The sequence below is a fragment of the Mustela erminea genome, chromosome 15, assembly GCF_009829155.1.
Source record: "Mustela erminea isolate mMusErm1 chromosome 15, mMusErm1.Pri, whole genome shotgun sequence".
In the NCBI taxonomy this organism is placed as follows: Eukaryota; Metazoa; Chordata; class Mammalia; order Carnivora; family Mustelidae; genus Mustela; species Mustela erminea.
Genome location: NC_045628.1, coordinates 71,775,679 through 71,801,977, shown reverse-complemented (window position 1 = coordinate 71,801,977; position 26,299 = coordinate 71,775,679). Strand labels below are relative to the sequence as shown.

Here is a 26,299-nt window from a genome sequence, read left to right as displayed (position 1 = left end):
GCACTTGGGCCCAGGAGCAAGTGAGAAGAAGAAGCAGAAGACGCTTCATCTCAGTGAATGATCTGGATTGTATTTATCCTCGCTTTTAGAAAAGAAGAGAGACTTCCTCCAACCGGAAGCAAAGAGACTGAGCTGAGGCAGCCAAGTCTTTCACTAGAGATAACAGAGGCCTGACATTTAAACTACCATCTATTACCTGAAGGCTCATTTGTCCAAGGTAGAAAGAAGCCCGTTCTTGTACTGACAAGGAATGCAACGTGATGAATGGGACTACCAGAAGGGATGACTCAAAGCCAGACATTCTGCATTGGGCAGCATTAATCAGGTGTCGAGAGGGAGCGGGGGCCCCATCTGCTGAGGGCCTGCCTTTGCCAGGCACCCCGTACCGTCTTCTCTCCAGTTAGCAGTGAGCGCAGGGCCCAGTGTGGTGGTGGGGCAACACCAGGCCACAGTTGTCAGCCTGCCTGTTAGACGTGATGGGAGTTCTAAGGGGAGAACAAGTGTTTCTTTCCTGCCAATCTGCAGATAATGGAACTTTCTGGGGTTTAGATTCCTTTCCTGCTCGGCATGCTTGCAGATGAGAAAACAATTACCTCCAAAATTACAAGTAATTAGCTGTTTGCTTGTCACTGTAGGATAAGATCTTACTGCCCTCCCACAACACTGCCAGACCACACACGCACACACAGACACAAGCAGCCCGTGTGCCAGCTCTTTAGGTGTTATTTATAAGTCTCCTCCTCAGAGGTTAGAGCCCAAATCCCACCCACGCCTGAACCCAGAGTCTAAACTATGCCTGTGTGAGCACTGCCCCATTTCCTGAAGGGCAAAGAAAATGAGGGAGCGTGTCCCTCATGACTCCTTCCGCTCCTGACGACTGGTGTGGTGGACCTCAGGCTGCCCAAGATAGGAGAACTGTGAGAAAGACCGCTTCTGCCTCCAAGTTCTCTCCCTCTCTAGGCAGGTGGCAGGACTGCCTGAAGAGCCAAAAGGAAACAAGACCATGACACTGAGGATTTCAAGATGGCTGCCTAGACTCTGGCTCCACTGCTTACGAGCTATGGGATATTGAGCAATTCATTTAGCTCCTCTGAGCCCCAGCTTCTCCATTTTCATAAGAAGAATTATTAAAATTCCCTGTTAAAGAGGATTTGCCAATGGAGGCAGTAATGACATTTTAGGTGAGATAATTCTTCTGTGGGGTGGGTTATCCTGTGCCTGACAGAATGTATACAGGCCTCCCTGGCCTCTAGCTACTGAAAAGCTAGTGGCACCCCTGTCCAGTTGTGACAATCAAAAATAGCTCTAGATATTGCCAGTGGTCCCTGGAGAATAAGACTGCCTGCCCCTGCTTGAGAGCCACTGTTGTCATTGAACCCCATCTTCTTCATTTTCTTAATAAAACAGCACCCATAAATTTTAATTCTGTACCTATGGATCCAGGGTAGCTGTGAGTAGAATGACACAACTATTGATTCTTGTCTCTGGAAAACAGGGTTTGGTATAAATTGATTACCATTTGGCTTCACTTGGGGACTTTTCTCCAGCCCTAAACTTGGAGATTCTGGATTTTATTCTAATCTTGGGCAAAGAGTAGCGGCAGAAGTACATTCTTCTTTGCAGAGGGTTATGGGGCTTTAGCAAGACAATGTCTGTGCAAAATGATGCCTGTAACTATTTGTAAAATCACAGCCAAAGAATTAGAGCAATTAGGAATGTGACCAAGGCACTTTCTTCACCTGGGGGCAAAACCACACTGCAGGATGATTTTTAGCTGTAGCATTCAGACAAATAAAATCAGTCAAGGGCCAGTCACATGCCAGCAAGAATGGCAGAAACCCAGAATTTAAGCACGTTGCACACATTTTGTTGTTGTTACAAAATGTATCTGTGAATTATGTGACCCTCCTTCCTTGAACCTGGGAAGACCCTTATGACTATGCTGAACAAAAGAATAAGCAAAAGTGACCCTACGCAACTTCCAAGGCTAGTCATAAAAAGGCAGGAACTTTGCCTCATTTGCTCTTGGAAGGCAGTGTCTGTGCTGTGAGGAAGGCTGGACAGCTACTTGGAGAGAACACACATAGGTGTTCCAGCTGGCAGCCTCTGTTCGGGTCCAACCTGACAGGCAGCATCAACGGCCAGTCTGGGAGTGAATGGGGCTTTGGCTGATTCTAGAGCCCGCTCACTGAGTCATCCCCAGCCCTCAGGTTTTTCCAGCTAAAGTCACAGTTTTCATGGAGCAGAGACAAGCCATCTCTACTGCATCTTTTGAAATTCCTGACCCACAGGAACCGTGAGCATAATGATGGTTATTTAATACCACTAAGTTTAGACACATTGTTTTGTAGCAAAAGCAGCTGAACACAACTCCATGAAGTTTGACCACCGCTGCTCAAAGAATGTATTCACGAGGGAGCTTGGGTCTTGTAGGATTAGCTCAGTTAGAGGTTACATCCGAAACAGTCAAGGAATGGGTCTGTCACTGGGCATGATAAGGAGCTTCAATTTACATATAAATACAAGACAAGAACATTAAGTATGAGCCTTGAAAGAAGAGCATTTCTTTGGAAAGCCATGAACTTGAGGAGCTGATTATTGGGTTCCAGAGGAGCCAAACCTAACCTTGACGCAGAGGTTGGGCAGTGACCTCTAGTTTTTGCTTACTGGACAGGTCATGGGAGTAAGTGTGACCATGAGCTGCCAAGAAACGAGACTTTGGTTGACTCACCATGACCTTTTCCCCATCTCTCTATACAGAGAGTCCTATAGAGACAGCCATCTTCATCATGCAGAAAGCGTAAAAAAAAGTGAACTGGACTTGAGGGAAATGGTGAAAAGCTATTTTCTAAGCAGAAGTCATGAGACTGGATTATGTGGGAAAATGGTAGAACATGTGCAGGGGTGCTAAAGAGCATGGTGGGTAATTCAGTATCATTTGTGCAATATCTGAGTAAGCCAGTTCTTCCCCTGCAGCACATAAGCTCTGTCTCCTGGAGGCTCTTTAGTCACCTCATTTAACTGGGATTTAACCCGTGGCTGGATTCAGAATATGAACCATAATTCAGACAGAGAAGTAAAACTTTACATTAATAGCTTTTTAAAAATACTATGCGAGTATTTTTTATTCAATACCAGTGGGGCACCTGCCTCAGGCAAATATGTGCAATTTCATACTTCATAAAATATTTAAACATCTTTTAAATTACTTCTGAAAGAATTTACACTTGAAATTCCCTTTCTTGATAAAATAATGACTGGCTGCTTAAGAATTTGGTATAAACAACAAGAACAGATGTCCTATAGGAATATTTGTTTATTAGGTTTCTCTACCAATTAATCTTGTAGTTTGAAACTATTTCAGCCGATTGGCCCAAACTGAGTAGTGTTTTGGTTTAGTCACATTTCTAAAATCAGGCACTAAATTATATTTGTATTTGGGTACATAGTCCTCTTAGAAAAGACTTTAAAAAAAAAAAAAAAGATGAGATCATTCAAACTAATAGGTAATGTCTATGGGTTTGAAATGGAAATCTTACCACACATATCAAATTAATTTAATAGTAGTATTTGATTTTACTTATTCCTTACCAATAAATTTCTAAAGGGATCATGCCTTAAGCAGAAGGAAACAGGAATAGTTCCGTCAGGTAATTTAATCACAATCCAGTGAAACTTCTCTCGTAAAGTGACCCAGACTTTACCGAATGAGACTTCCCGAGAACACAAATCACTGGGTAGATGTCTCCAAGCAGAATGACAACCTCTAGTAGAGGGTATAGTACTAAATTCAGATTAATGGATTCTTATCATAGGAAGTGGGAAAAAGGCATGTGGAGATAAATTGGTAATTGGAAATATTAAAATTTTATAAACATATAAATATTTGGCCATTCTGAAAAGGTATGGATCTAGATCTTATATTTATCATTTCTTTATCACCACAGTTAAAATCGTCATCCCTCAGGATATTTGGGGGTGGGGGGGTGCTCACTATAACCAGCAACAGATATAAGGGGAAGTCTTGAGCTAGAAGAACATACAGTCAGAAAGTACTGGGCTCCATTCCTGGCTCTGATAGTTATTTGGGCTTAATGTGAACAAGTTACTTTAACCTTTCTGGGTCTCAATTTCTTAATCTTTAAAATGGAAATATCAGTGCTACCTACTATTACGAGGTTTCAATGAGACAACTATTTCTTACACTTAGGGTCCAGACAGAACACAAGACTATTTCTCTCTACGGTCTGACTACTTCAAACCCATATTCACCCCTTCATCTTTCTAAACTACCATTATTATTCTATTTCGTTTTTACTCAAAGACCATCAGTAGCATGTCATTATCTATAATGTAAATTTCAAACTCACTGCTGTCTGGCCTCAAGCTTCTTCTTCAGACTTACTGTGTATACTTCCGACAACCCTCTTGTTCACCAGATTTGAATTACATTTGTAATTACTTAAATTATACTTTTCAACTCATTCTGCTGTCCTACTTAGAATAACTCACTCTGATATTTGTTCAGAGGAAACACAGCCATGTTCCATGGCTCGGACCCAGTGATCTTATGTCCTTACCTGACTGCCCTGTTGACAATGTCCATTTCTTTTTTTTCTTTTTAAGGTTTTATTTATTTATTTGAGAAAGAAAGACAGAGCACAAGCAGGGGGAGCTGCGGACAGAAGTAGAAGCAGGCTCCCTGCTGAGGAGAGCCGGATGCAGGACTCAATCCCAGGATCCTGGGATCATGACCCAAGCTGAAGGCAGACGCTTAACTAAAGGAGCCACCCAGGTGTCCAACAATGTCATCTTCTGACCACCTACGTCTGGCAGCCTGTCAGCGAACTATGGACTCCCTAGAATTGTGGACATAAATGACTATTTCTGTGTCTTATCTCACTTAATTGTAATCTCTCTGAGGACAGAGATCACGTTTTATATAATTTTTCACATACATAATATCAGCAAGGATCTTGCACATAATTGACTTTGAATAAATATCTGCTGATCGCTTCTCAGACTTTTGGCTAAGATCATGTGTGAATAAATATCTGTTGAAACACCCACTAGCTTGGATTATCCACTGGCACAGTTGATGTAAAAAAAAAAAAAAAAATCCTGTATTTGTTTCCAAAATATAACCTGTCTAGCAGTGTTAGAGCAGAGGTAAGCTCTCTGTAGATGACAGGCCCTTACTTTCAAAGACACAGGAGAGCAGCAATGTACTTTTCACCACAGGGAGAGAGTTCCATGTTCCTGGATGGCTGGAGCACAGTTAATCAGATTCTAAGGAAGACTCACGGCAACCTGACGGTGCAAAAACTGGTGAAGTCTGAAACCCAGGATTCCCCAGACAGTTAGGTAAGCATCACCTCCAGTAACAGCAGGCACGGATGCTTTCTGCTACAGAAATAGAAGTTGAAGCAAGGTCTTCAGAGCAAAACCCCAGAATAACAACAACAAACCAATAGCAGGAGCTAGAACCAGACTCCTTACATCACGAATTCACCCACCCTGCGCGGAGGCCCATCTCTGGTCCTACAAACCTCTGTGACACCCGCTTAAAGCACACCCATTAAATAGTGGCATGGGTCATGTTTTAATGTATTGTTATATCCCTGAAACTTAACAGCTCCTGGCACACAGAAGGCACTCCAGAAGTGATGTCGTGAGTGACGGAAGGACTATGTTCCTCCTTGCAAAAGGTAAAGAATGAATGTCCTTCATCTTCTGGAAGCCAGTGAGTGGGGTGCAATGAAGCGGGGATTCAATGTTTTGAGTTTAGCAAAATTTAATAAAAACAGAAGATTTTAAAGGCAGTCTTTGAAAAGAAGCCAAGGAGATTCTAGGCTTTGGAGATAACCTTGTCCCAGGTACCTGCGCTGCCCCTGTTCCTCTAGGCTTTAGAGCAGGCCGCAAACTTAAGAGTGGAGTGAAGGTGGGATATTAGGCTTCCTTTGGGCTCATCTTACCAAAGCTTAGGAGAGTAGTTTGAGGGATGTATTCTGAAGTTCCCAACTGACTCCAGTGCTAAAGCAGATGCTTCATTTGGGGAGGTTAGACTTGGAAGACTGACAGTTAGGTATGTTTCCATCAACTCATGCCAGAGGGGAAGTTCATATTCTGAATTCATGGGGGTTGGCCTCATTAATTTAAGACTAAAAATATTATCTCTTCTAAACAGAATTTCACAGCTATCTGCTTTCAGAGGTAAAGTCCATTTGGTTAGGAAAATCCTGGTTTAAAATTGCGTCGTTTCCAACTGGCCCCTGTTGGACTTTCTCTCCTCTGATGAAGTGCGGATATTCTAATTTCAGATCCACTATGATTATGGCCCTCCCTTAACTTCCACTTCATGTGATTCTCCAAACCTGGGTATTTTTAATCTTCCCCATAAGCGGTCAATCCATGGCATTGGACCATGTTGCCGATCTGCAGTGCCTTCTTGTTTCCTTTTTAGAAGAAGGCACACTGAGCCCCAGGTAAGCACCTGGCTCCACGCTAAGCACTCCATGTGTGCAACAGCAGTTCACTCCCCAACAACCGCAGGAGGCAGACGTCACTATTATTTTTCCCTCTTTAGGTGAGGAAACAGGCTTACAGAGGCCACGGAATCTGCTCAAGATCAGACCGGGAATCCATGCTTGAACTAGGAACTGAACCCAGGTCCAGAAAACAGTGAAGTTCTTGCTTTTGTGCAATGCACATTGCATCTACGACTTTCAGAAAAAGCACAGCCTCCCCGAGCTAAAGAAAAATATGTCTGAAAGATTCTTCCTCTGATAAATCAAGGATCTGAAGACTTCATAACTCCCTTGTCAAATTATTAACATCAATCACAGAACATGGTAATTTATTTAAATGACTGATCATTGAGCACAGCCAGCTATAAACAAAAAATGGGTTCTGCTACGCCGATGGCTGCAGGGAAACTCAGAGCATCACATATCTGTGTGGGGGCAGAGCAAAGCCAGTCTCAACCCCCTGTGCAAGAAAGAAGTAAACAGAGCCTTAGGGTTCTGCTTTTGTTGAAGTAAGAGATTCTGACAAGCCTCCATGGGCTTGTCACTCCATCAAACAAGCTCTTTGCTTTTCTTCATTTATGTTCCCCCCTACAAATTCCACTTTATTTAAGGCATGCAGCCTTTCCAAATAATAATCAACTATACAGAGTGCTTAACAATTTTCCAAGATCTTCACACCAGCCTTAGCTTAGCAACTGCCGTTTTTCCTAGAATCCACCATCATCAGCAAGCTCAAACATTTAAAACAAAACATAAGACTGATATCGACATTATCAAACAAAGCCCAAACATTTTAAAGGGATATGTTTATGAAGTGTGTGTTCCTTTCACTTTTCAAGCCTTTCCAGACCAGGCTGTGCCAGGTAAGGCAGCAGGAGAGCACAGGGCTCATCTTTTCTTTATCAGATCATCTGGGCACCACAACCTCAGGCTGCTTTCCTCCCCCTCACACTCTGACAATCTGCTGTGATCGCAGCAAGCTCTTCTAGGCCTCTAGCTCGCCAGCTACAACAGGGTAACCTGCCTCAAAGGCTGACTATCCATGTGAAATACCAGTCTTAGGCAGGAAGCCCAATTTATATTGGAAATTCGTAACTCTGAAAGCATAGGATTTATGACACTCAAAGTTGTCAAATCCCTGAGTCTATAGCACAATATCTTTTCACTTTAAAAGGTTTTATTCTGATCATGATTATGGAAAATTACTCACTAAGGGTGAAACAATATTTATTACCTAAGTAAAAATGCAAAGCAAAATTCTGACAACTCAGAAGGAAAGAAAAATACAAGGGAAAACCGGAGTTTGAAATGACCCTGATTAATTATATAGATTCACTCCTAGCACATCAACTACATAAAAAGGAAACATAAAATGAAACTCAGAGCTAGCTGACTTTGTCCATTTGAGAACCATTTAAAAGTAAGACAAAAACCACAGAGTGCTTCATTATTCACATATCATCGAGGAGTGATATGAATTATTATTCAAGAAAGACGAAGCAAATACGGTGATGCTTTGTGTCCGACTGAGGATAAAGAGCTAGATCTTGCTTTGTGTGGGTCCTGTGTTCAGATCCGTCCAGCCATCCTTACTAGGTGTACCCCGACACTGCGAAGTTCCCTAGCATTGGGCATCCTTCCATTCGAACTGATCTCACATCGATTCTTTTTTTCCTTGATAATATTACTCAAAGTAGGAGCTAATATGATTCTCGTTTGATAAATGAAGAAACTGAGGCACCAGGAAGTTAAATAAAATCATCCACAGTGACCAGATTAGGATAGAGGTGTCCCAGCTCCCAGGCCTCCTGTCTTCTGGTTCCCGGAGGGTACTGTATAGGTCAAGTTTCTCTTTCTACTGGCAACATCACTATTCCACTTGAGACTCACACTGTTCCTGAGTCTTCAAGATTCATTTATCCCTGCAGAGGCCTTACAGCTGCATGTAATTCATGTGTTGGGTTGTTTTATCTCCATGGGTTAGTCCACTTATGCTGGAGAAACAGCACTATCTATGCCATGGATTGTCCTTTGGAAACCCAGTGATTTGAGAAAACCTCAAACCATATGCAACCCAGCACCAAAAAGTTAATATTTTCTCCTTAAAAAATTCCCTCCCCTGAGCATTCATACAACACTGTCAGTTCATCAATCTCTTTATGTAAATAGCAGTCATGCAGCAAGGGAGGAGGTCTGTTTATTATTTTTGATCCTGTTTTGCTTCTGGCAAAATTTCACAAACAGCAGAAGTTGGCAGAACATCGATATTTTCTTCTGACTGGCTACTGTTCTCTAGGTACAAGTGCAGAGCACAACTGCAACTATTCTGCTCCACAGGCCTCGGCTGGGACCGAGGTCACATTGCAACATCTGGGGGGTGGGGGTGGGGCGGGAATCTCCGTGCAGGACTTCTTTTTTTTTTTTTTTTAATATTTTTTTATTTATTTGACAGACAGAGATCAGAAGTAGACAGAGAGGCAGGCAGAGAGAGAGGAGGAAGCAGGCTCCCCGCTGAGCAGAGAGCCCAATGCGGGGCTCGATCCCAGGACCCTGAGATCATGACCTGAGCCGAAGGCAGAGGCTTTAACCCACTGAGCCACCCAGGCGCCCCTCCGTATAGGACTTCTCTCCGGAAACAGAAACCCTGGTTTAATACTCGCTTTCCTTCCACTACAGAACTGCTGGATTTGAGATTTAGGTTCCAGAGAAGAAGACAAGTTTGACCTAACTGCCAGTTTGCTTCTTGTCTGCAAAGCCTCCCTGTTAAGGTTATAGGGGTCACTGAGCTAGGTGGGCCCTAAGAGCTCTGAGAAAACTTGTGGGAGCATAAGCATTCTGCCACCAGCACTTTCTAGGAAGAAAAGCAGCATTTTGCAGGTCTGGGAGTAGGGAAAATGACTTTACCCTGGGGGTGGAGGAATCTGTCCTTTCCCTCTGTTACGCATATTCCTACCTCACCAAGCTAGATTCCTTGCCAAAGGCTGGAATGCTGCTGCCTTGACATTTACTTTGGACACAGCATTCCTGATAAGGTAGTTAGTATATAGAATGGTTGTTCCCAGTTGCTGCTGGTCTTGGAGGCACAGTGAAATCCTCCAACAACCTGTAGGGCGAGTGAGGAAGAGAGGCCAACCAGGCCTAAAATGATGGAAAAAACCAAAAGGAGCAATCTTCTTTGGTTCCAAGTAGACCATGACTACCTATAATTATGAGGGTGATGGGGTTGCACAGTGGTGAATAATGTGGGCTCCTAGGTCATACAGACTTGAGTTCAAAGCCCACCTCTGCCACCTACTTGCTGGGAGACATTGGGAAGGTTATTTAACTCTGTAAGCTTCTGTTTACTCATCTGGAAGATAAACATAGTAAAACCTTGAGCTTCGGGCCTTGCCATATTTATTTTCCAGAGAAGCAGACTAAACTCTCGGGTCTTCATGAAAATGAAATCAAACACCAATATATGTTGAAAATGGTCCCTGGTATGTAACAGCGAGCCCTCAAGAGAAGTAGCTATAGGTACAGGGTTGCTATTTTTAAAATGTTGAAAATAGGGGTGCCTGGGTGGCTCAATTAGTTAAGCATCAGCCTTCAGCTCAGGTCATGATCCCAGGATCCTGGGACTGAGCCCCATGTCAGGGAGCCTGCTTCTCCCTCTCCTTCAGCCTGTCCTCCTGCTTGTGTGCTCTCTCTCTCATATAAATAAATAAAATCCTTTAAAAAAAAAAAAAAAGAGTACATGTTTCAAAACCTAAAACGTGTGTTGTAAAATTTATAAAAAGTCCAATCACCATCCCCAGACCCAAATCCTTTCTCCAAATGCACAGAAATGCTAGTAAACTATGTTGACAACTTGCCTCTCCATGACCAACCCCGACTCTCACTATTCTTTTCACCTGGGTGAGTCAGTGGAAAGGTTCTCCCTGGGCCCAGGGGCAGGACTCCCAGACCCCCAGGCACAGCTGTATGGACTCACGTAGCCTGCAGGAGGCATGACTGACAGTTAATGAGCTGAAAAGAGCCTGTCTCAATGCCGCTGTGTCATTCCTGCATTCTGGAACAAAGCCGTAAGCTTCACAGGACACAAGTTGCCAGTGTCTGGGGTCAGCTCTGCTAGAGTAACCATAGGTGGGAGGAGGAGATGAAGTTGACAGGAGAAACGTCAAGTGAACCAGGAACTGGAAAGCCTTCATCAGAAACTGAACTGCAAGCTAGAGGTGAGGAAGTAAACGCACTCTGAGCGGAGGAGGGAAAGGGAAAACCTGGCCTCTGAAACTAGTTAATGTTTAACAAATGCATTGCTCGCTGCCAAGTTTCCTTATTCCATCAAGTGAGTCTCGGCTACTCTAGCCACTGAGGTAAATATGCTGTTCCATGCAACAACCCCAAGCAAAAATCTGTGTCCAAAGGAAGAACTCAGGAAAACGAGACTGGAAACATTTCAAAGTAGGGAAACTTGCATATACATTCATCAGGTGTCTGAAAGAGTCTAGGTGGCAAAGCTTGCTAATCTAAGATCATAATACCATTTGACACGAGGGTTCAAAAAGAGAACGCATCTGGAACTGCCCCACAAATCGTCCTACGCCATACAAATCAAGGAGTTACTATTAGAATAGTTTGCAGGGTTTCCAGGATGTCAGATGCAATATTTTATCATACCAAACCAGTCTTTTACGAAGTTTGAGATTAACATTGAAGTTATGCTGTATAAAGCATATACTAACTGATATTTCTGTCTTTGTGGAGGGGCCTCCTACATGGAGTTCCCTAAGACTATATATATTCCATGCATAAATAAAGCAAAAAGAATCATGTTGATTTAATCCATTCAACTCTGTAAGAACACATTTCAGCAAAGGCTAATGATCACATACAAATGCAGACTTTTCTAGCTGAAGAATTCAACAAAGATGAAGATTATTCCTCAATTAAAAGGAATGAAGTCCTAGAGGAAATGGGCAATGGAATTTTCTTAAATAGTATGTTTGTATTAGTTTGGGAAAGGGTGCTGAGTTTTTACATTGCTAACTGGGTATTGAAAAGTTTATCTACACGGTACAGCATCTCTTTTTAACTCTTCTACACAAAGACCGTTTAATACGGGAAATTTTCTACAAAATTTCACAACATTCTCGAAGTTAACTTACCGGTTTAGAAAATCACAACAATTCGGGAGGGCGATTCAGATATCACGGTTCACCCATCAGGCACAGAGATCTAACTTGATTACTGGTTGATGATGCTTGCCTCAGGCCTTGCTCTCAGCCCCAACTGGTCACTTCCCTGGCCTTTTCCACTCTAGTTTATTTCTGATGAGATAGACCCCTTCTCCAGCTCTGCTGCCGGCTCTCAGCTTTAGAGTTTCCTACCAGTGGTTCCAGGAGCCAGAAACGCTTCCTGTCCAGAATGGCCTCTTTTAATTTGCCAGGAGGTGGGGATCGACTGGCATTGCTGTTTAACTATGAGCTGAAACTTGGCCTAAACCCATCATTTCAGGTCAGCACCAGGCAACTGAAAGTAACTTCTGTACATTCATTACTTAGTAGACGGATGTGACCAAATAAATGAAGAAAAGGAAACCATCTTTGGGAAAGGCGATACATTTCCTTAGAGCTTAAGATAAAAGGAAAAATTAAAAAAAAACACCCCAAAACCAAACCAAAACAACAACAAAAATAAAAACTCCTTTGTTTTATATTTTGTGAGGCTTTTTGAGGACACCAAAATGTGGCCATATGTATGCCTGCCTTAGTAAACTTGGTATAAAGTGTATAGTTTGTCCTTGAAGGGCTATATATACCTGGATGTTTGTTTAGTATGCATCTTTTTTCTTATAACAAGCACTTAATATGTGCCAGGCACTGTACTGTGTTTCATTATATTACTGTATTTAATGTTGCAGTAACTCTGAGGTAGTAACAGCAGGTGGGACAGAGTACTAACGGGGAGGATTAGGACGTATGGGGAAGGGGTATTAGCGGAACCTCCTACTCAAAGGCCATCCATGGTTGAAGTGAAGGTGATACGGTTACTTTAAGAGCTTGCTTTACACAACACATGCCTTTACAAAGGTCCCAAACAGTAAGGCATTGCAATGGATTTCATTCTCTGTTTTGGGAAATTCTTGCATCTTCAAGAGATTTAAATTCCTGTATTAAGAACTCTAGTCTTATGTAGGGGGGAATGGTTGGAAAACATTATCACTGGAACTGTGAGTCTCTCTTACTTCTTTTAGTGACTTTAAACATTACAAATAATACTGGGGTAGTAAAACTCTCAGAGAAAAATATGATTTTAGGACTACTGTACTTTTTCCTAGTGTGTCATTTGGAGAATACCAGTGAACCATGGATGTGCATTGCTGCTGTTCACCGACAGAGGCTGAGTACTAGTCCCAGGTTCTGCCATCCGTATGTGTGATTTTTAAAATTAGCTAGGAAGAGGAGACTTGGAATGCAGAAGAGAAAGTCTTCTTCAGTTCAAAATACTGACAGGTAAATCAGTTACTTGGGATTGCCTACTTTCATTACAATCTCTACTCTTTTCCTCTACACTGTTAACCCTTGAATTTTATCAGAGTGTTAGAGAGGCAAGGCAGTGCAAATCACTGGTATCTGCCTCTGTCAGACACTTAAAATTGTCAGGATTCCTACACCTTGTGAAGGAAATTATTTGAGAGCCTACCCAGATTTTTACTGATTTCCTTCTTCTTCTTCTTATTCTGTTTTTTTTTTTTTTTTTTTTTTTTTAACAGCATTAGCGTGCTCTGTAATTTTCAGATATTTTGCAACTGGTCCCTTTAAATTCCTTTAGATTCTAAATTTAAAAGAGAGAGAGAGGGAGGTCAGGTCTTTTCAAACAACAGTATACAGATTGTCATGGTAATCTGTGAGCCTGTCCTGCCCTAGACTGCACTTTCTTTGATTGCTTTGGTCTTGGGTAGCTTTACAACCTGAGGTGCACACTAGACAGCAAGGCCAATTCCCCATGCATTCTGTTGTAACTTTATTTTACATTTTGTGGATTCTCTCCAAAAGTATCATTCATAACGCAAATGTTAACATGCTCTCTCTTTGACAGCACAAGGAAAAAATACCTTAAGAACATATTTGCAGGCTTCCTGAGAAACTTCTAAGTGGCTTATTCAACTTATTGAAACCAACTTGACCATTTAAAATGACCTAGTACCTATTAATTCACTTTACTCTGTCATACTGACAGAGACTTTATAGTAACCAAAGATACGTTTGGACCATGAAGTCAGAAATGGACTTGGAGGCACAGTTATCAGTGTCTGAGTCTCAGAGAGTCCACAGCCCATGTCACCGATAACCCAGGAGAATCTGGGCTGAAGAGTTACCTGTTCCTTTCCTTTGGGACAGTGACTCCACTTCTCACCAGTAACGGAATATCCTGAATTAGCTGTCATAATAGCAGACCCCTTTGGAATTTGCCCAGGACTTCAGCTTTATCCTGGGTTAGACAAATCCAGAGTCAAAAAAACATAATTTCTTCCTTCTGGCCCACCAGAACCTATCTTGTGGAGTTATTTGAAGACCAACTGCATTCTTGTTAGAATTATTAACTCAGCCCATACACCTAGCCCTTTGGTTTTCTGCTGGCAAAAGCGCAGGGGCCACCTAATCAGGTTAGAATCTTGTCTTAGTTGTTAATTTTTATAAAGAGATGTCCATCCTGTCTTTATCCAGTTGATTTTTAGAATATATGGAGCTGGTCTTACTTGAAAACAAAAAGTACTTGCAATTTACTCTCCAAAATATAACCTCACAAAATATAATTTATTGCCCAATCCACGCAAGAAATACAGTCAAAGAGAATGATCTGAATGAAGCCCAGGCCCTGAACCCTCCTAAATCAGTTTTTCCTTAAATGTGTTCCCCAGGGAAAGTGGTTTTTTAAGATGTCACTTCCTGGTATCCAGTGAAAATTGGTTTTATGATGAAATATACCAGTCTAAACAAAGTTAAATGACTTTCTGCAGATTTCTCTGAGACTTTCCTAAGCATGAATTTCCAAAAAGGGAAAGAGGATATAGCATTTCCCAACTTACTTGACCACAGAAACATTTTCCCCCCGAACATCTAACAGGACTAGTCTTCTGTGAAGCCAACTGAGAAACTGTTTCTATATAGTCTCCATACTATTTAGAATTAAGCCGCGGAACAGAGTGCTCACCTGAACCTCCTTGTTCTGAGCCACTCACCCTAGGCCCATACAGTTTTATTGAATTATCATTTGTTGTTATGCCTCTGGTTCACTGTGGATGCTACAGGAAACTTGCAATTCAATTTACCATAGGAATGTTTAATTAGTCTACTACATCTCGTAGCTTTCCCTTTATGAGATTTGTATGAGAAACTGCTCCTCATATATCAAATTCCTGGGAGAAAATTCTCCCAAACATCAGGTCCCAGGAAAAGCTGTGTTAGTAGGCTTTTACCATGGACATGACAAATCTTTCCTGATCATACTCTCCTCTTGGCTTACATCAGGGAAGCTCAGGCTAAATGTATAGCCCACTTTTAGTAATTATTCAGTGCCTTATGTTTCATATTTTTCTGTAATATCTCTCCCCGCCTTTATCATATTAATTAACCTACATTTTTCTTTACATTAGATTTATCTTCTTATAACCTTTTATTGAGTCAAATATTTTTTTATCCAACTACTTCAAACCCTTTAGGTAATGCATGAGAATGTAAATGAAAATATGTTGTCTTTACCCACACCAAAATCATATTCAGACTGCCCCTGAGGAGACAGAATATGATTATCTCATGATCCTTCATTCAAACGCCATCTATGCAATTCACGGTCTCCCATTGTCCTGAATCTTCTTCCTTAGACTTGCCAGTGGGTGCTCATACCTCAGGAAACGCAGAGACGAGATGCAGCCTCATGAATGACCTGCCTCCATTAAATCCCAACAGATAAACTGACTTTTGTATGAAGGTTTACCAAAACCCACTCACCATTTTCTCTCTAAGTTTGCTTGAATCACCAACTGGTGTCACTTAGAAGACTCAGAAACACTGCCCATGATTAGGTGACTAAGGGAATGAGGGACCTTGCTTTATAGCAGTTGACCAGGGTCCAGAATTTACATAGAATTAAAGCGCTGACTTTGGGGAAAAGATGAGAAAAACATGAATTTCTCTTCACTTAAAGTAATATCACAAAATCCAAATTTGGCAACTGCCTGCATCTGGGATGTGTGTTTATAAAATTAGAGCTAATAAAAGCAGTGACGTGCAGCTTTGGATGTCTCAATTTAGTTAACGTTAAACTCTCAGCTCTTATGTGTGTACAAGCATATCACTCTTCGCTAATTTCTCTCCAGTACTTATTTCTGAACTGCTCACATTTTTAATATTTTCATATGTGATAACTTTAAAAATGTTACTCAGAGTTCACGGACTTAATTCACTGAACAGATTTTCCTGTAACTTTCGGTTACACAGTATCCTTTGTGGACAGGCCCCTTCGGTCACCAGCGGGAAACAGAAAGTGGGCTCTGATTCATAAACTGAACTTCCGACAGTTGTCACTTTTTAAAAGAAAGAACTTGAGCAATAGGGGACTGATGGGTTCTCCCCACTTTCGTGTTCCATCTGTCTTTCTGCCAGTGCATCCACGCTCTGTTTCTGAAAGTAGTTGGGCAAGAAAGTACTGGACACAGAGAAAGGGTAATTCCCAAAGAATAAATGATTGTTTAATTTCCGTGGACTCTCTCCAGTTGATGGGGGTCCCACCCACCAGGATGAGCAAGGCCACCACTCAGGTTGGGCAAATTCCCAACATGCCATATGACCTGATGGAGTAATGAGAGAGCCAGCACATCACCCATGGCCCAATTCCATTCACTGGGAACATAAGGAAGGCAGTTTATTCTACTATAGTTTAGTTCAGCTCAGGTGCGATCTTTAAAAAGAGTCTCAGATAAAAACTCAATGAAAATGCAAATCCGACTTTCACTAATTCCTCTAGTTGCAAAAATTTTCACTAATTCCTTTGTTGCCAATATTTTCCACATTTTGTATTTTCTATCAAGAGCAGAAGTCGTTTTTTGTGACAGCAAGTGTGTCGCGCACGCACACACACACTCACACAGATGGACATGCTCGGATCCTTACGGTCCCTGCAATAAGCTGGGTATTGCAATAACTCTATTTCACAGGCCTGGACTCCGGCGAAAGAAAGGTTTTTTTTACAAGTTGCTTGATAATTATGGGTGATAGTGACATTTAAATAGTCCACAAGACTGGACATCTTAACATTCCTATTAAATTGATAATAAGAGCGTTAAACAGGTATCAAAGAAACATGTCCAGGTAGATATGAATGACATAATAAGAAAAATGTAAGAATCGGGGCACCTGGGTGGCTCAGTGGGTTAAAGACTCTGCCTTCAGCTCAGGTCATGATCTCAGGGTCCTGGGATCAAGCCCCGCATCAGGCTCTCTGCTCCACAGGGAGCCTGCTTCCTCCTCTCTCTCTCTGCCTACCTCTCTGTCTACTGGTGATCTCTGTCTGCCAAATAAATAAATAAAATCATTAAAAAAAAAAAGTAAGAATTGTCTCTCTTTCTGAAAAGAGCACCTGTGATGATGAATCCTAGAATTTTAGAGATGATGGGAACTTCTCGTTTATTTAACCCAAACGCTTTATTTTATGGAAGAAGGAACGAACACCCAGAGAAGTTGTGACTTGCCCCAGAGCACACAATTAATTAGTGACAGCTATAGAACTAAAATCTGATTTTCGCCTTACCTTGAATTCCTTGACCAGTTGTAGAAAAATTATAAGCCACTGAAAGTTGCTCCATTACTTTAGGTTTAAGTTTCTCTGCTTTGCACCCTCTTGTTCAAGGAGTTACTGACTCAACCACAGAGAAGACTTGAGGACCAGAAAAAAACCTGAGAAATCACAGACTGACCATTTCATTTTCTCATCAAGGAGCGAAGGCCCAGTGAGGTTCTGAAATTTGCCGCAGTAAAAGCATGCGAGAGTGTCTAATAAGAGCCTGTACCCCGGTCTCCTTTTTTTCTGATTCGGTGAACTTGACTGCAATGGTGTCCACAACATGCCGTTTTAAGCACTTAAAATAATTTTTTTAAGAATGTTTAATAGGAAGACAAATTCTTTCACAAAGCAAATAATCACATTCACGTATTTGCTTAGATTTGGTCCGAACAGCATGTGTGTGAGTAGAGAGGCTTTCCGCATGGTGCACACGTAGGCAACACCCCAGAGCCACCGAATAATGACGTGGGATCCCAATTCTCCCTTCCTGGGGCCTAACATGCTCTTCTTCCTCCTCCCCAGCATCCTCCCTCCTGTCCATTCCCAAGCGCCTGCTAGTGAGGGACATAAGGACCATTCTTATTTCCATTCTCGCCATACAACAATTTCCCCATTGATTCAGTGAGACTGTGGGGTAGCGATTATGGGCAGTATGACTTAGGATAAACTTTCACTTTGCAAAACAGCACGCTATCTTCAAATTCTCTTTTAAATGGACTCTAAACTCCAGAACTATAAAGAAGGCTAGAGAAATGATGCATGTTGTTTTGGAGCATGCCATAAGATGAGCAAGTTTAGATTCATCCTGGGTTTGAGCAACTAATTCTGATCCTATGCATCATCAAAGATTCCTTTATTTCTCCTCTTTGTTTTTCCTTCTCCTGAGTGTATCCGCCGTTGAATCATGTCCATGCCATTCAATGATTAGCTCACTGCAATGAGGTCAGTGGGGAGCAACTTACTCTTGTTTGCACTCTTCCCAACAGCCAGGAGAGATTATGATCATAAGTAATGCCCCAAATTATATTAATACAATGCTAAATTTTCCTTGAAAGACTGACAGTAATGTAAAGAATTTTGCTGATACTGCTGTCACTTCGATACTGATATGTGAACTACAAAAAATAACGGTGTGATTAATTTAATACACACTTGATAAGCTTCCATTGAATGATTAGTAAAATAACTTGACATCATGCATTCCTGGACACTAAATGTTCAAGGAAGGTAAAATACACAGCGCTTTGCTTCCATCAGTAAAATAAAACCTGACTGGAAATCTCGTCGTGAGTGATTAATTCTGATTCTGTCAAAAGGCTCACTGCGGCATCCTAAGTAGAAAAGACTGAAATGTCTTTGGCATATGACAGACTCCAAAATCAACAACAGGTCTAACATTTTAACACTCATTATAAAAACCAAACACAGTTTAGTGTATCAAAGAGCATGGGCTTCAGAGTTATATTCAAACACCAGCTCTTACTACGTAACCTGAGAGAAGTTACTTGACCTCTACGTGCCTCTGTTTTCTCACCCTTAAAATGGGTATAATAATAGTTTGTACTCCTGGGATCTTCTTTTTTTTTAAAGAGTAAAATAAATTGAAATATATATATATATATATATATATATATATATATATATATATATAGCTCTCGGAGCAGTGCTTGAAACATTATAAATGCTCAATCAATATTCTCTACAATGAGTGTGAAGCAATCTAATAACACAGTAAACCCAATAAAATCATTTTGCTTCTGCTTTCATATGGCTTACTGTATGATATCAACAAATGACGAGTTTCCAATCACTGGACTGTTCAAGTCTCCCCATAATCTTCATTATCACTCTTAATTTCTGGCCATTCATTGACTTCAGACATCCCATTGCTCAACACAAAAAGGTGACAATTTTCACATTTTCCATGCAGGCAAATGAAACATAGACTCAGAAGATACTTCCAATGATCATGCATGTGTTCATAATTTCAAATCCGCAATAGGAATATAACCTTCATCCCAAAAGAATATCCAGACTTTTAACGAAATCAATTATTATAAACACATTTAAGAAGATCCACAAAGCAATTTCAAACTCTTTCTATATGCAGTATTTCCAACATGATACAGTTTATATGCATGCCAAGGAACATTTACCAAGTATAGATTACAAAACATCATCAAACAGTTGTCAAGTGCCTACGTCCATAGTGATGATGGCATCTGGTAAAGTACCATTGTCAGAAATCTCTAGAGCTAAAATGAAGCTGGTTTTTATTCTAAGCCTAAGGTATTTTTAAATCAAGCCACAGGGAAATAATTACTTTTGTTTCTATTCAATCAAGACCTGCACACAGAGTTTATGGAATGACATAATATCCTTCCTGAAATCAGACTGGTATGTAGGACCAGTATCCTTCACACATAACCAGTTCCTGAACCTTTACAAACAAATCCTAATTTCCAAGGAAACAATCTCATCAACTCCTACTCGCGAGAATACATATTGTTCCTTTTGGAAACATTACAATAAGATTTTCACGATTACAAACCCAAACTTCCCTTCTAAAATTCAATATAATCTTAAATTCATTTATTTAAGTGGAAATTGTATTTGTATAATGGCTCTAGAAATTCCTGGTAAATTCTGTATCACCAATATAACAATTTAGTTATTTTGTTTGTTTGTTTTAGTCGGGGAGGAGGGTGGCTGTAAACTTTGTAAACTTATTGTAATCATGTGGGTATTATGTGGGTGTCTTTTAAATGAGGACCAGTTAGGGGCTTCCTAGGAATGTTCATTTTCAAGCTTCTACAGACCTCCTCTAAGATAAGGAACATGTTTGAACTATTTTGGGAGAATGATGAGTTTTAGTGACATCCAGACTGTTGATCTACTTTACTTTTACTTACTAACTTTTTTTTTTTTTTGCAGAGAATAAAAAGGAACATCTAGCAGCTTGTAACCAGTATCCTCTTCTCTCTGCCTCAGGAAACTGGTCCTTCTAAGCACAGATCACAAGCTTTGTTTTGAACTTAACAGATACCTTTATCCTTGACCAGAAAAACAACATCAACAAATCAGAGGTAACTACTGACCTAAACATACAAGCAGAGGATGCGATCCTGGTTGTCAGCCCAATGGCCTGAAGAACAGATTTCTAACTTTCCCTTGTCACTAAGAGTGTTCTGAAGAATCTGGGCAGGGCTCAAGTCAGCCCCTCCTATCCCCCAATTAAATAAACAAATGTCCAAGTTTTAAATGTTAAAGAGTGAGCAACCTTCTGAAAAGCTCCTAAAATACACACTGAGTAAACCTGTCTGGTTTATTGCGTCGGCACGCGCAAATTCTGGAAACAGATGATACCCCGTCCTACCGTGAAGTTTTCTGTGCACTTTATGTTGAAGTATGTGGCAGCCAAGTGCTGTCACTGCTTAAATCTGCTGCCTGAAGTTCTAAAAGTTACATGCAGCGTGGCATAGAAATCCAATGTATTGTAAAGTGAAAACAACAATGTAACAACAACAACAAAACTGGGTTAGCACGAAATAGAGACAAAAATCAGAATTAGCAACAGCCTGCCACTACCCGCCACTCACCTTGTTGAATTTTAGTCACTAGCTGATGGCGTGCTAGAATCCGGCTCATCCTGTAAGGAGAGCGTCTCGCAGTCTGATCAAATCGCAAATACATCTCCTGGCCCTCAGGTGTCATGGAATTGAGATAGTAGCAGCCTGAAGCTGGGGTCCTGGGGCCCTGACTGAACATCTCGGCAGATTTTCCTTTTGCCACCTCACTCTGCCCTGTGGCTGTTTCCGTCTGTCTCCAGTCTTAGTCAAAGAGCAAGGCACCCTGCCCAGCAGCGCTGCACCGACCAGGCGATTTTTAAAAAGAAAAAGGAGTGCCAAGAGCCACAACTCAAGAATTCCAACCCCCCCGGCCTTCACGTGACCCCGGGCAGCCAATCCGAGGGAGAGAGGAGGACGGGCGCGGACCGAGTCAGCCCCAAGCCCCGAAGCCCGGCAGTTCCAGCCCCTAAGATCCCCCCCGCGGTGCTGAAGGCAAAGGCAAGCATCTGAGATGCGGCAGAGCTGACCAGGCGCTGAGAAGCAGCACTCCCTGAAAGAGTTAAAAAGAGAAGGATAAAAGAAAAGGCAATAGAATTAAAAGTCAGTCCTGGGCATAGATTTCCTTTCCGGCTGTTAAAAGTTAGAGAAAGGACATTTGCATTCTCCGAGGCAGCTGCCTGCCAGGTTAAAAAAAAAAAAAAAAAAAAAGGGTGTGATAAACGCCTTAAATGAAAAACTACTTCAAAAAAGCATAAACACCTGAGTATGTTACCACCCTGCATTACAAAGAAATGAATCAAATAAAGCTCTTCCAGGGAAAAATAAACTTTCAAGTGCTTTAACACCCAGAGTACAAACACTCCGGATTCCTGACCTGCTGTGGGGAAGCGGAGAGCTCTTACAGATGACTGGGAGAGGCAAAGGGCAGAAGCAAACATATTGTGAAGTACCTGTTCCCCTGTAATCTTTCTACTTTCCCAATTTTTAATCACCAAGAGACGAAACGGTTATGAAGTACCTTTCCCATTTAAGACACTGCCCTGAATCACTGTAAAGACTCAACTTCATGCAAAGGTACTAAGGCCAACTGCTAAGATCAGTAGAGAAGTTATATGAAAGCTTAAGGCTTTCACAAACTTTATGTAAAAGGTACCTCAAAAAAGACACAGAGATAATGTTGGGGGGAAGCAATGTTATTTTTGACTCTGGTGATCATAGCAGGACTCATAGAGAAGATATTCTGGTGGGCTTTAAAAAAATGAGTGGGATTCTGACAAGCAGAAGCAGAGGAGGGCTTTGAGGGACGGTCTATGCCCCCCATGTGTGGAGATCAGGAACCAGAATGCATGTTTAAGGAAACTGTGAATAATTCAGTTTGGCCCGATTTGAGTATCCATATAGGAATAATTAGAATTCCCCCCCCAATTTTTCCTCCTTAATATTATTCGATGTGAAGAGAAAAAGTCCATAGAAAACATTATTGAATTCTGAGCCTGGGGCTAAATGAATGAAGTTCTTTGAAAAAGAAGCATATGGCCAAGCTGTTCTTACTTCTGGCTGACTTATTTTGAAACATAGCCTGGCCCACAATTTATAGTCCTCATGATGAAAAGACTCCCAATTAAAAGTTTAATGAGATATAAACTAGGACCCCAATTCTGGTTACTGTGGCTAACGGTGGTCAGCCCTAACACATTTCCCTATGGGAATTTTTGCTAGCCAGATTCTGACCTGCAGCCCATCTCCCATAACCATCCTACTACTCATCTCCCATAACCATCCTACTACATACACGGACAGAGCCTGCAGTAGAATACACTCTCGCTCAGGTCAGTTGTGAGCTCTTCTGATAACTATGCAAAAGTAGCCAAGTGTCGGGTTTGCGATAGCATCACAGTAGAAAAGGAAAGAAAGATCTCACTGGATTATATTGTTCTCTTTCCATTCTTATTTGGGGTTTGATCAGAATTTTGCCATGCCAAGGCATCTTTTGTGGAAGGTGGTGGGGATCTAAGGTCAAGTGACTAATATGCCAAAAGCCTGGGCATTAATGGTAGACTGGGTTAGCACTACACTTCAACATTAGATGCCTGTCAGGCCCATTCCAAGCCTAGATCTAGCACTAGTTGCCATCTGTTGGAGATGCTAATGTCAGCTACTTTGTGCACATGTTTTTCTTCTGATAGTCCAGCATTAGGGGCATCCCTAACATTAAACAAACACGTATTCAAGCCAGACACCTGGCAGTTTCTACTCTCCCACTAGAAGAGAATGGAAGGAACATGGAGAGAGAAAGAAGACCACGGAACTTAGGAACTTGGGCTATGTTCTAAAAACCATGCAAAAGGAAGGAAAAGGCAGGAAATAATATCTCGTTGTTTGGGGCACCTGGGTGGTTCAGTGGGCTGGGCCTCTGCCTTTGGCTCAGGTCATGATCCCAGGGTCCTGGGATTGAGCCCTGTAGGAGGCTCTCTGCTCAGCGGGGAGCCTGCTTCCCCGTCTCTCTCTGTCTCTCTGCCTACTTGTGATCTCTCTCTGTCAAATAAATAAAATCTTTAAAAAAAAAAAAAAAAGAAAAAGGTCAGGCAACTTAGAACAGAGCCTTATTTTTCTAAACATCAGTATAGGTTTAATAAGGGGATCTATGAAGGATTATGTAGCAACATTTCTGTCTCCAAGTTTTATTTTATAGTTCAAGTATGCAACTGCTCCCCATGTTTTTGCCAATTCAAATGCCCAAAATACCATATTTAAAGCAGGTAAGTAACACTGCTTTCTTATTAGCATCCTTAATGCCTTCTTTTATGCTAATGAAACCCATGCCCTTTTATGAATTTTTTTTTTTCCATTTTTAGTCCTAGTGATCACAAATAAGAATCACTGGAGGGGCAGTTTTGTTCTGTTTGCTGTAAATGTAGAAGCAAGAAACTGCTGACCATCTATCTTCCGGGCTGATAACATCCTCCGTGAATCTAGTTGAGAGAACTCCTCCTTTTCACTGGTGAGTGACTAAGCACTGAAGAAATCAAAGGGAGGGAGGAAGTGCTGAAAACCCAAGTGTATCTTTCAAGATTGATGCTGGATTCCTTCTTTTCTAATCCCTTTAAAAATGAGGAAAATGGATGGCACTAGCTTTTAGTTTTCACCTCTTTTCCTCTTTCCTACTTTGGTCAAGAGCAATCCTCACTCATATTATTTCAGGGATGGGATAAACAGAAAAATACTGGAACCCAAAGAGAGCCATTAACAGAGAAGGGGAAGGGGCATGCATCCAACTCAATTTCGGTTCAGGTCATGATCTTAGGATCTTGTAATCCAGCTCCACATTGGGCTCTCTGTTCAGCGTGGAGCCTGCCTGGGATCTCTCCCTCTCCCTATGCCTTTCCTCTCTCTCTCTCTCTCTCTCTCTTTCTCTTTCTCTTTCTCTCTGGCACCTTCTCTGCGCCAGTCACATCTTTTATTAATGTCCACAGCAAACTCCTGTGGTATCCTATTTTATGGAATAGGAAATTAAGAATCCCAGAACTGAAGAGATGTCCTAGGTCATACAGCAACCAAGTGTAGAGCCACTGTCTCTCTCCAAGCTGATGATATTTGAACTCTTTCCACTATCACACAAAACGGGTAGGGAAGGGAAAACTGGGGCACGGAGAGTGTGCTGGGGAAACTGGTTAGAGGAGAGGATTTTCATAGAATATATTGAAAATCATCTTAATCCTGTTTAACTGCATGAGATACTGGAATGCCTAAATGAAAATACAGTTAACCCTTAGATACCACAGACTTATTTGTGGGGATCTACTTCCAAGCAGATATTTTTCAATAAATATATTGGAAATATTTTTGAAGACTTGCAACAATTTGAAAAAAAAAATTGCAGACAAACCACATAGCCTAGAAATACTGACGAAAATTATGAAAATGTTAGATATTATTTTAAGAATACAGTATATAACCATACACCCTATTAAATATGTGTTAATTGAGTGTTTATATTACTGGTAAAGCTTCTGGTCAAATGGGCTATTAAGTTTTTGAGGAGCCAAGTTATATACAGACTGCATGGAAGGAGGTGCCCCTAACCCTTTGTGTTGTTCATAGGTCAACAGCATAGCATGGGATGGCTAAATTCTTGTAGTGGAGAGCAAGCTACACAGCTCAGAGCCTTTAATTAACCGGTGAGAACCATGGGCCCTTTTAGAAGCAACCCAAGGTTCAGAACTGGAGACCCCACACACACACCCACCCCAGTCTTAAAGCTTGGGAGCTTTAAGTCAAGAAGGAGCTTGACTATCTTTTTGTTTAACAACTCCTTTCATAGAGTAAGCTGCTTGTCCTCTGCTTTCTGTTCATCCTTATGGCTAATTCTGCATATTCTCTTACCTTTCCCAGCGAATTTCTTCCCAGTGAGAACATTCCAAATATAGCCAAAACTCTAAAATCTGAACTTCTAAACAAAACTTTTGCTATCAAGTCTTTTGACAGTTGATCAAAAGTAGTGCTCTGTGGAATCTTGTGTATATGCAGAAGAAAGCTAGGTGCACTTTACAGAAGCCAGGAATGGCTCCCTGTGCTTTCATCTGTCTACTGCTCCTTGACTCCTTCACACACATTCCAGCCTCCTCATCAGCCTGTTCAGAGGGAGCCAAGGTAGTTCTGCCAAGCAGGAAAAAAATGTTTGCGATCTAAGTGGTAAGAGGGAAAAGGTCCAACTGATTTAGAGGGCTGCTTTTGAAACTAGTTGAATCTAAAAGTTGTGGGTTAATGGCAAACCTTCCTGTGGGTTCTGAAGCTCACTTTGAGGATTTCCACCAATTGATTTGTGGAGTATGTGCCCACCTTTGTGCCAATAAGCCTTCCCAGGATGCGTGCCCCATATGCCCAATGACCAGGGCAGACAAGTCACTCACATTCGTAGCCATGACCAGGACGCTCCATGAAAAGTTTCAGAGTGGATTCTCTTCTGACTCAGCTTCACCAGCTCTAGATCAGTTCGAGTTCAGCTCCTGCTGCTGGACTTGTGGGTAGTAACAGATTTGCCTTATTTCGTCTCAGCCCTCCCTACTGTCTTTGGTTAACTTTGCCTCTGTGGGTCTCCAAGAGCACATGCCCTTGCCCTCATGCCATCCCCTGGGGACCCAACCGTCAGCCCCAGCTCATAGGGCAAGCGATCTGGTCTGACTTGTCCTGGGCTCATTGCCTATACCCATCATTCCAGCCAAACCAAAATTCTTTCATTTTGCTACGTTGTTTCAAAGATCTGGAACTGGGTGATTCCCTCTCCTTTCACCCTGTCAAAAATCTATTGCCTTCAGAACTATTTTCATGACTAATTGCAAAAATATTTAGTATTAACAGTCATGTTAATACTTGTAAATA

At 41.5% G+C, this 26,299-nt stretch overlaps 1 protein-coding gene across 5 annotated transcripts in view; it reads right to left on the bottom strand.

The window, feature by feature from the left end:
- The window catches only part of STARD13 (StAR related lipid transfer domain containing 13), a 251,988-nt gene that overhangs the window by 158,666 nt on the left and 67,023 nt on the right, over positions 1–26,299 (bottom strand). The window contains exon 1 of one of the 5 annotated variants that reach the window (XM_032315226.1): positions 20,951–21,600. The exons of 3 other annotated variants lie outside the window; for them this stretch is intronic. In XM_032315226.1, coding sequence (XP_032171117.1) covers positions 20,951–21,119 — 169 coding nt within the window. In that variant the 5' untranslated portion in view covers positions 21,120–21,600. Of the gene's footprint in view, positions 1–20,950; positions 21,601–26,299 lie in introns of those variants that run through there. One more of the 5 variants, XM_032315229.1, reaches the window with a different exon arrangement.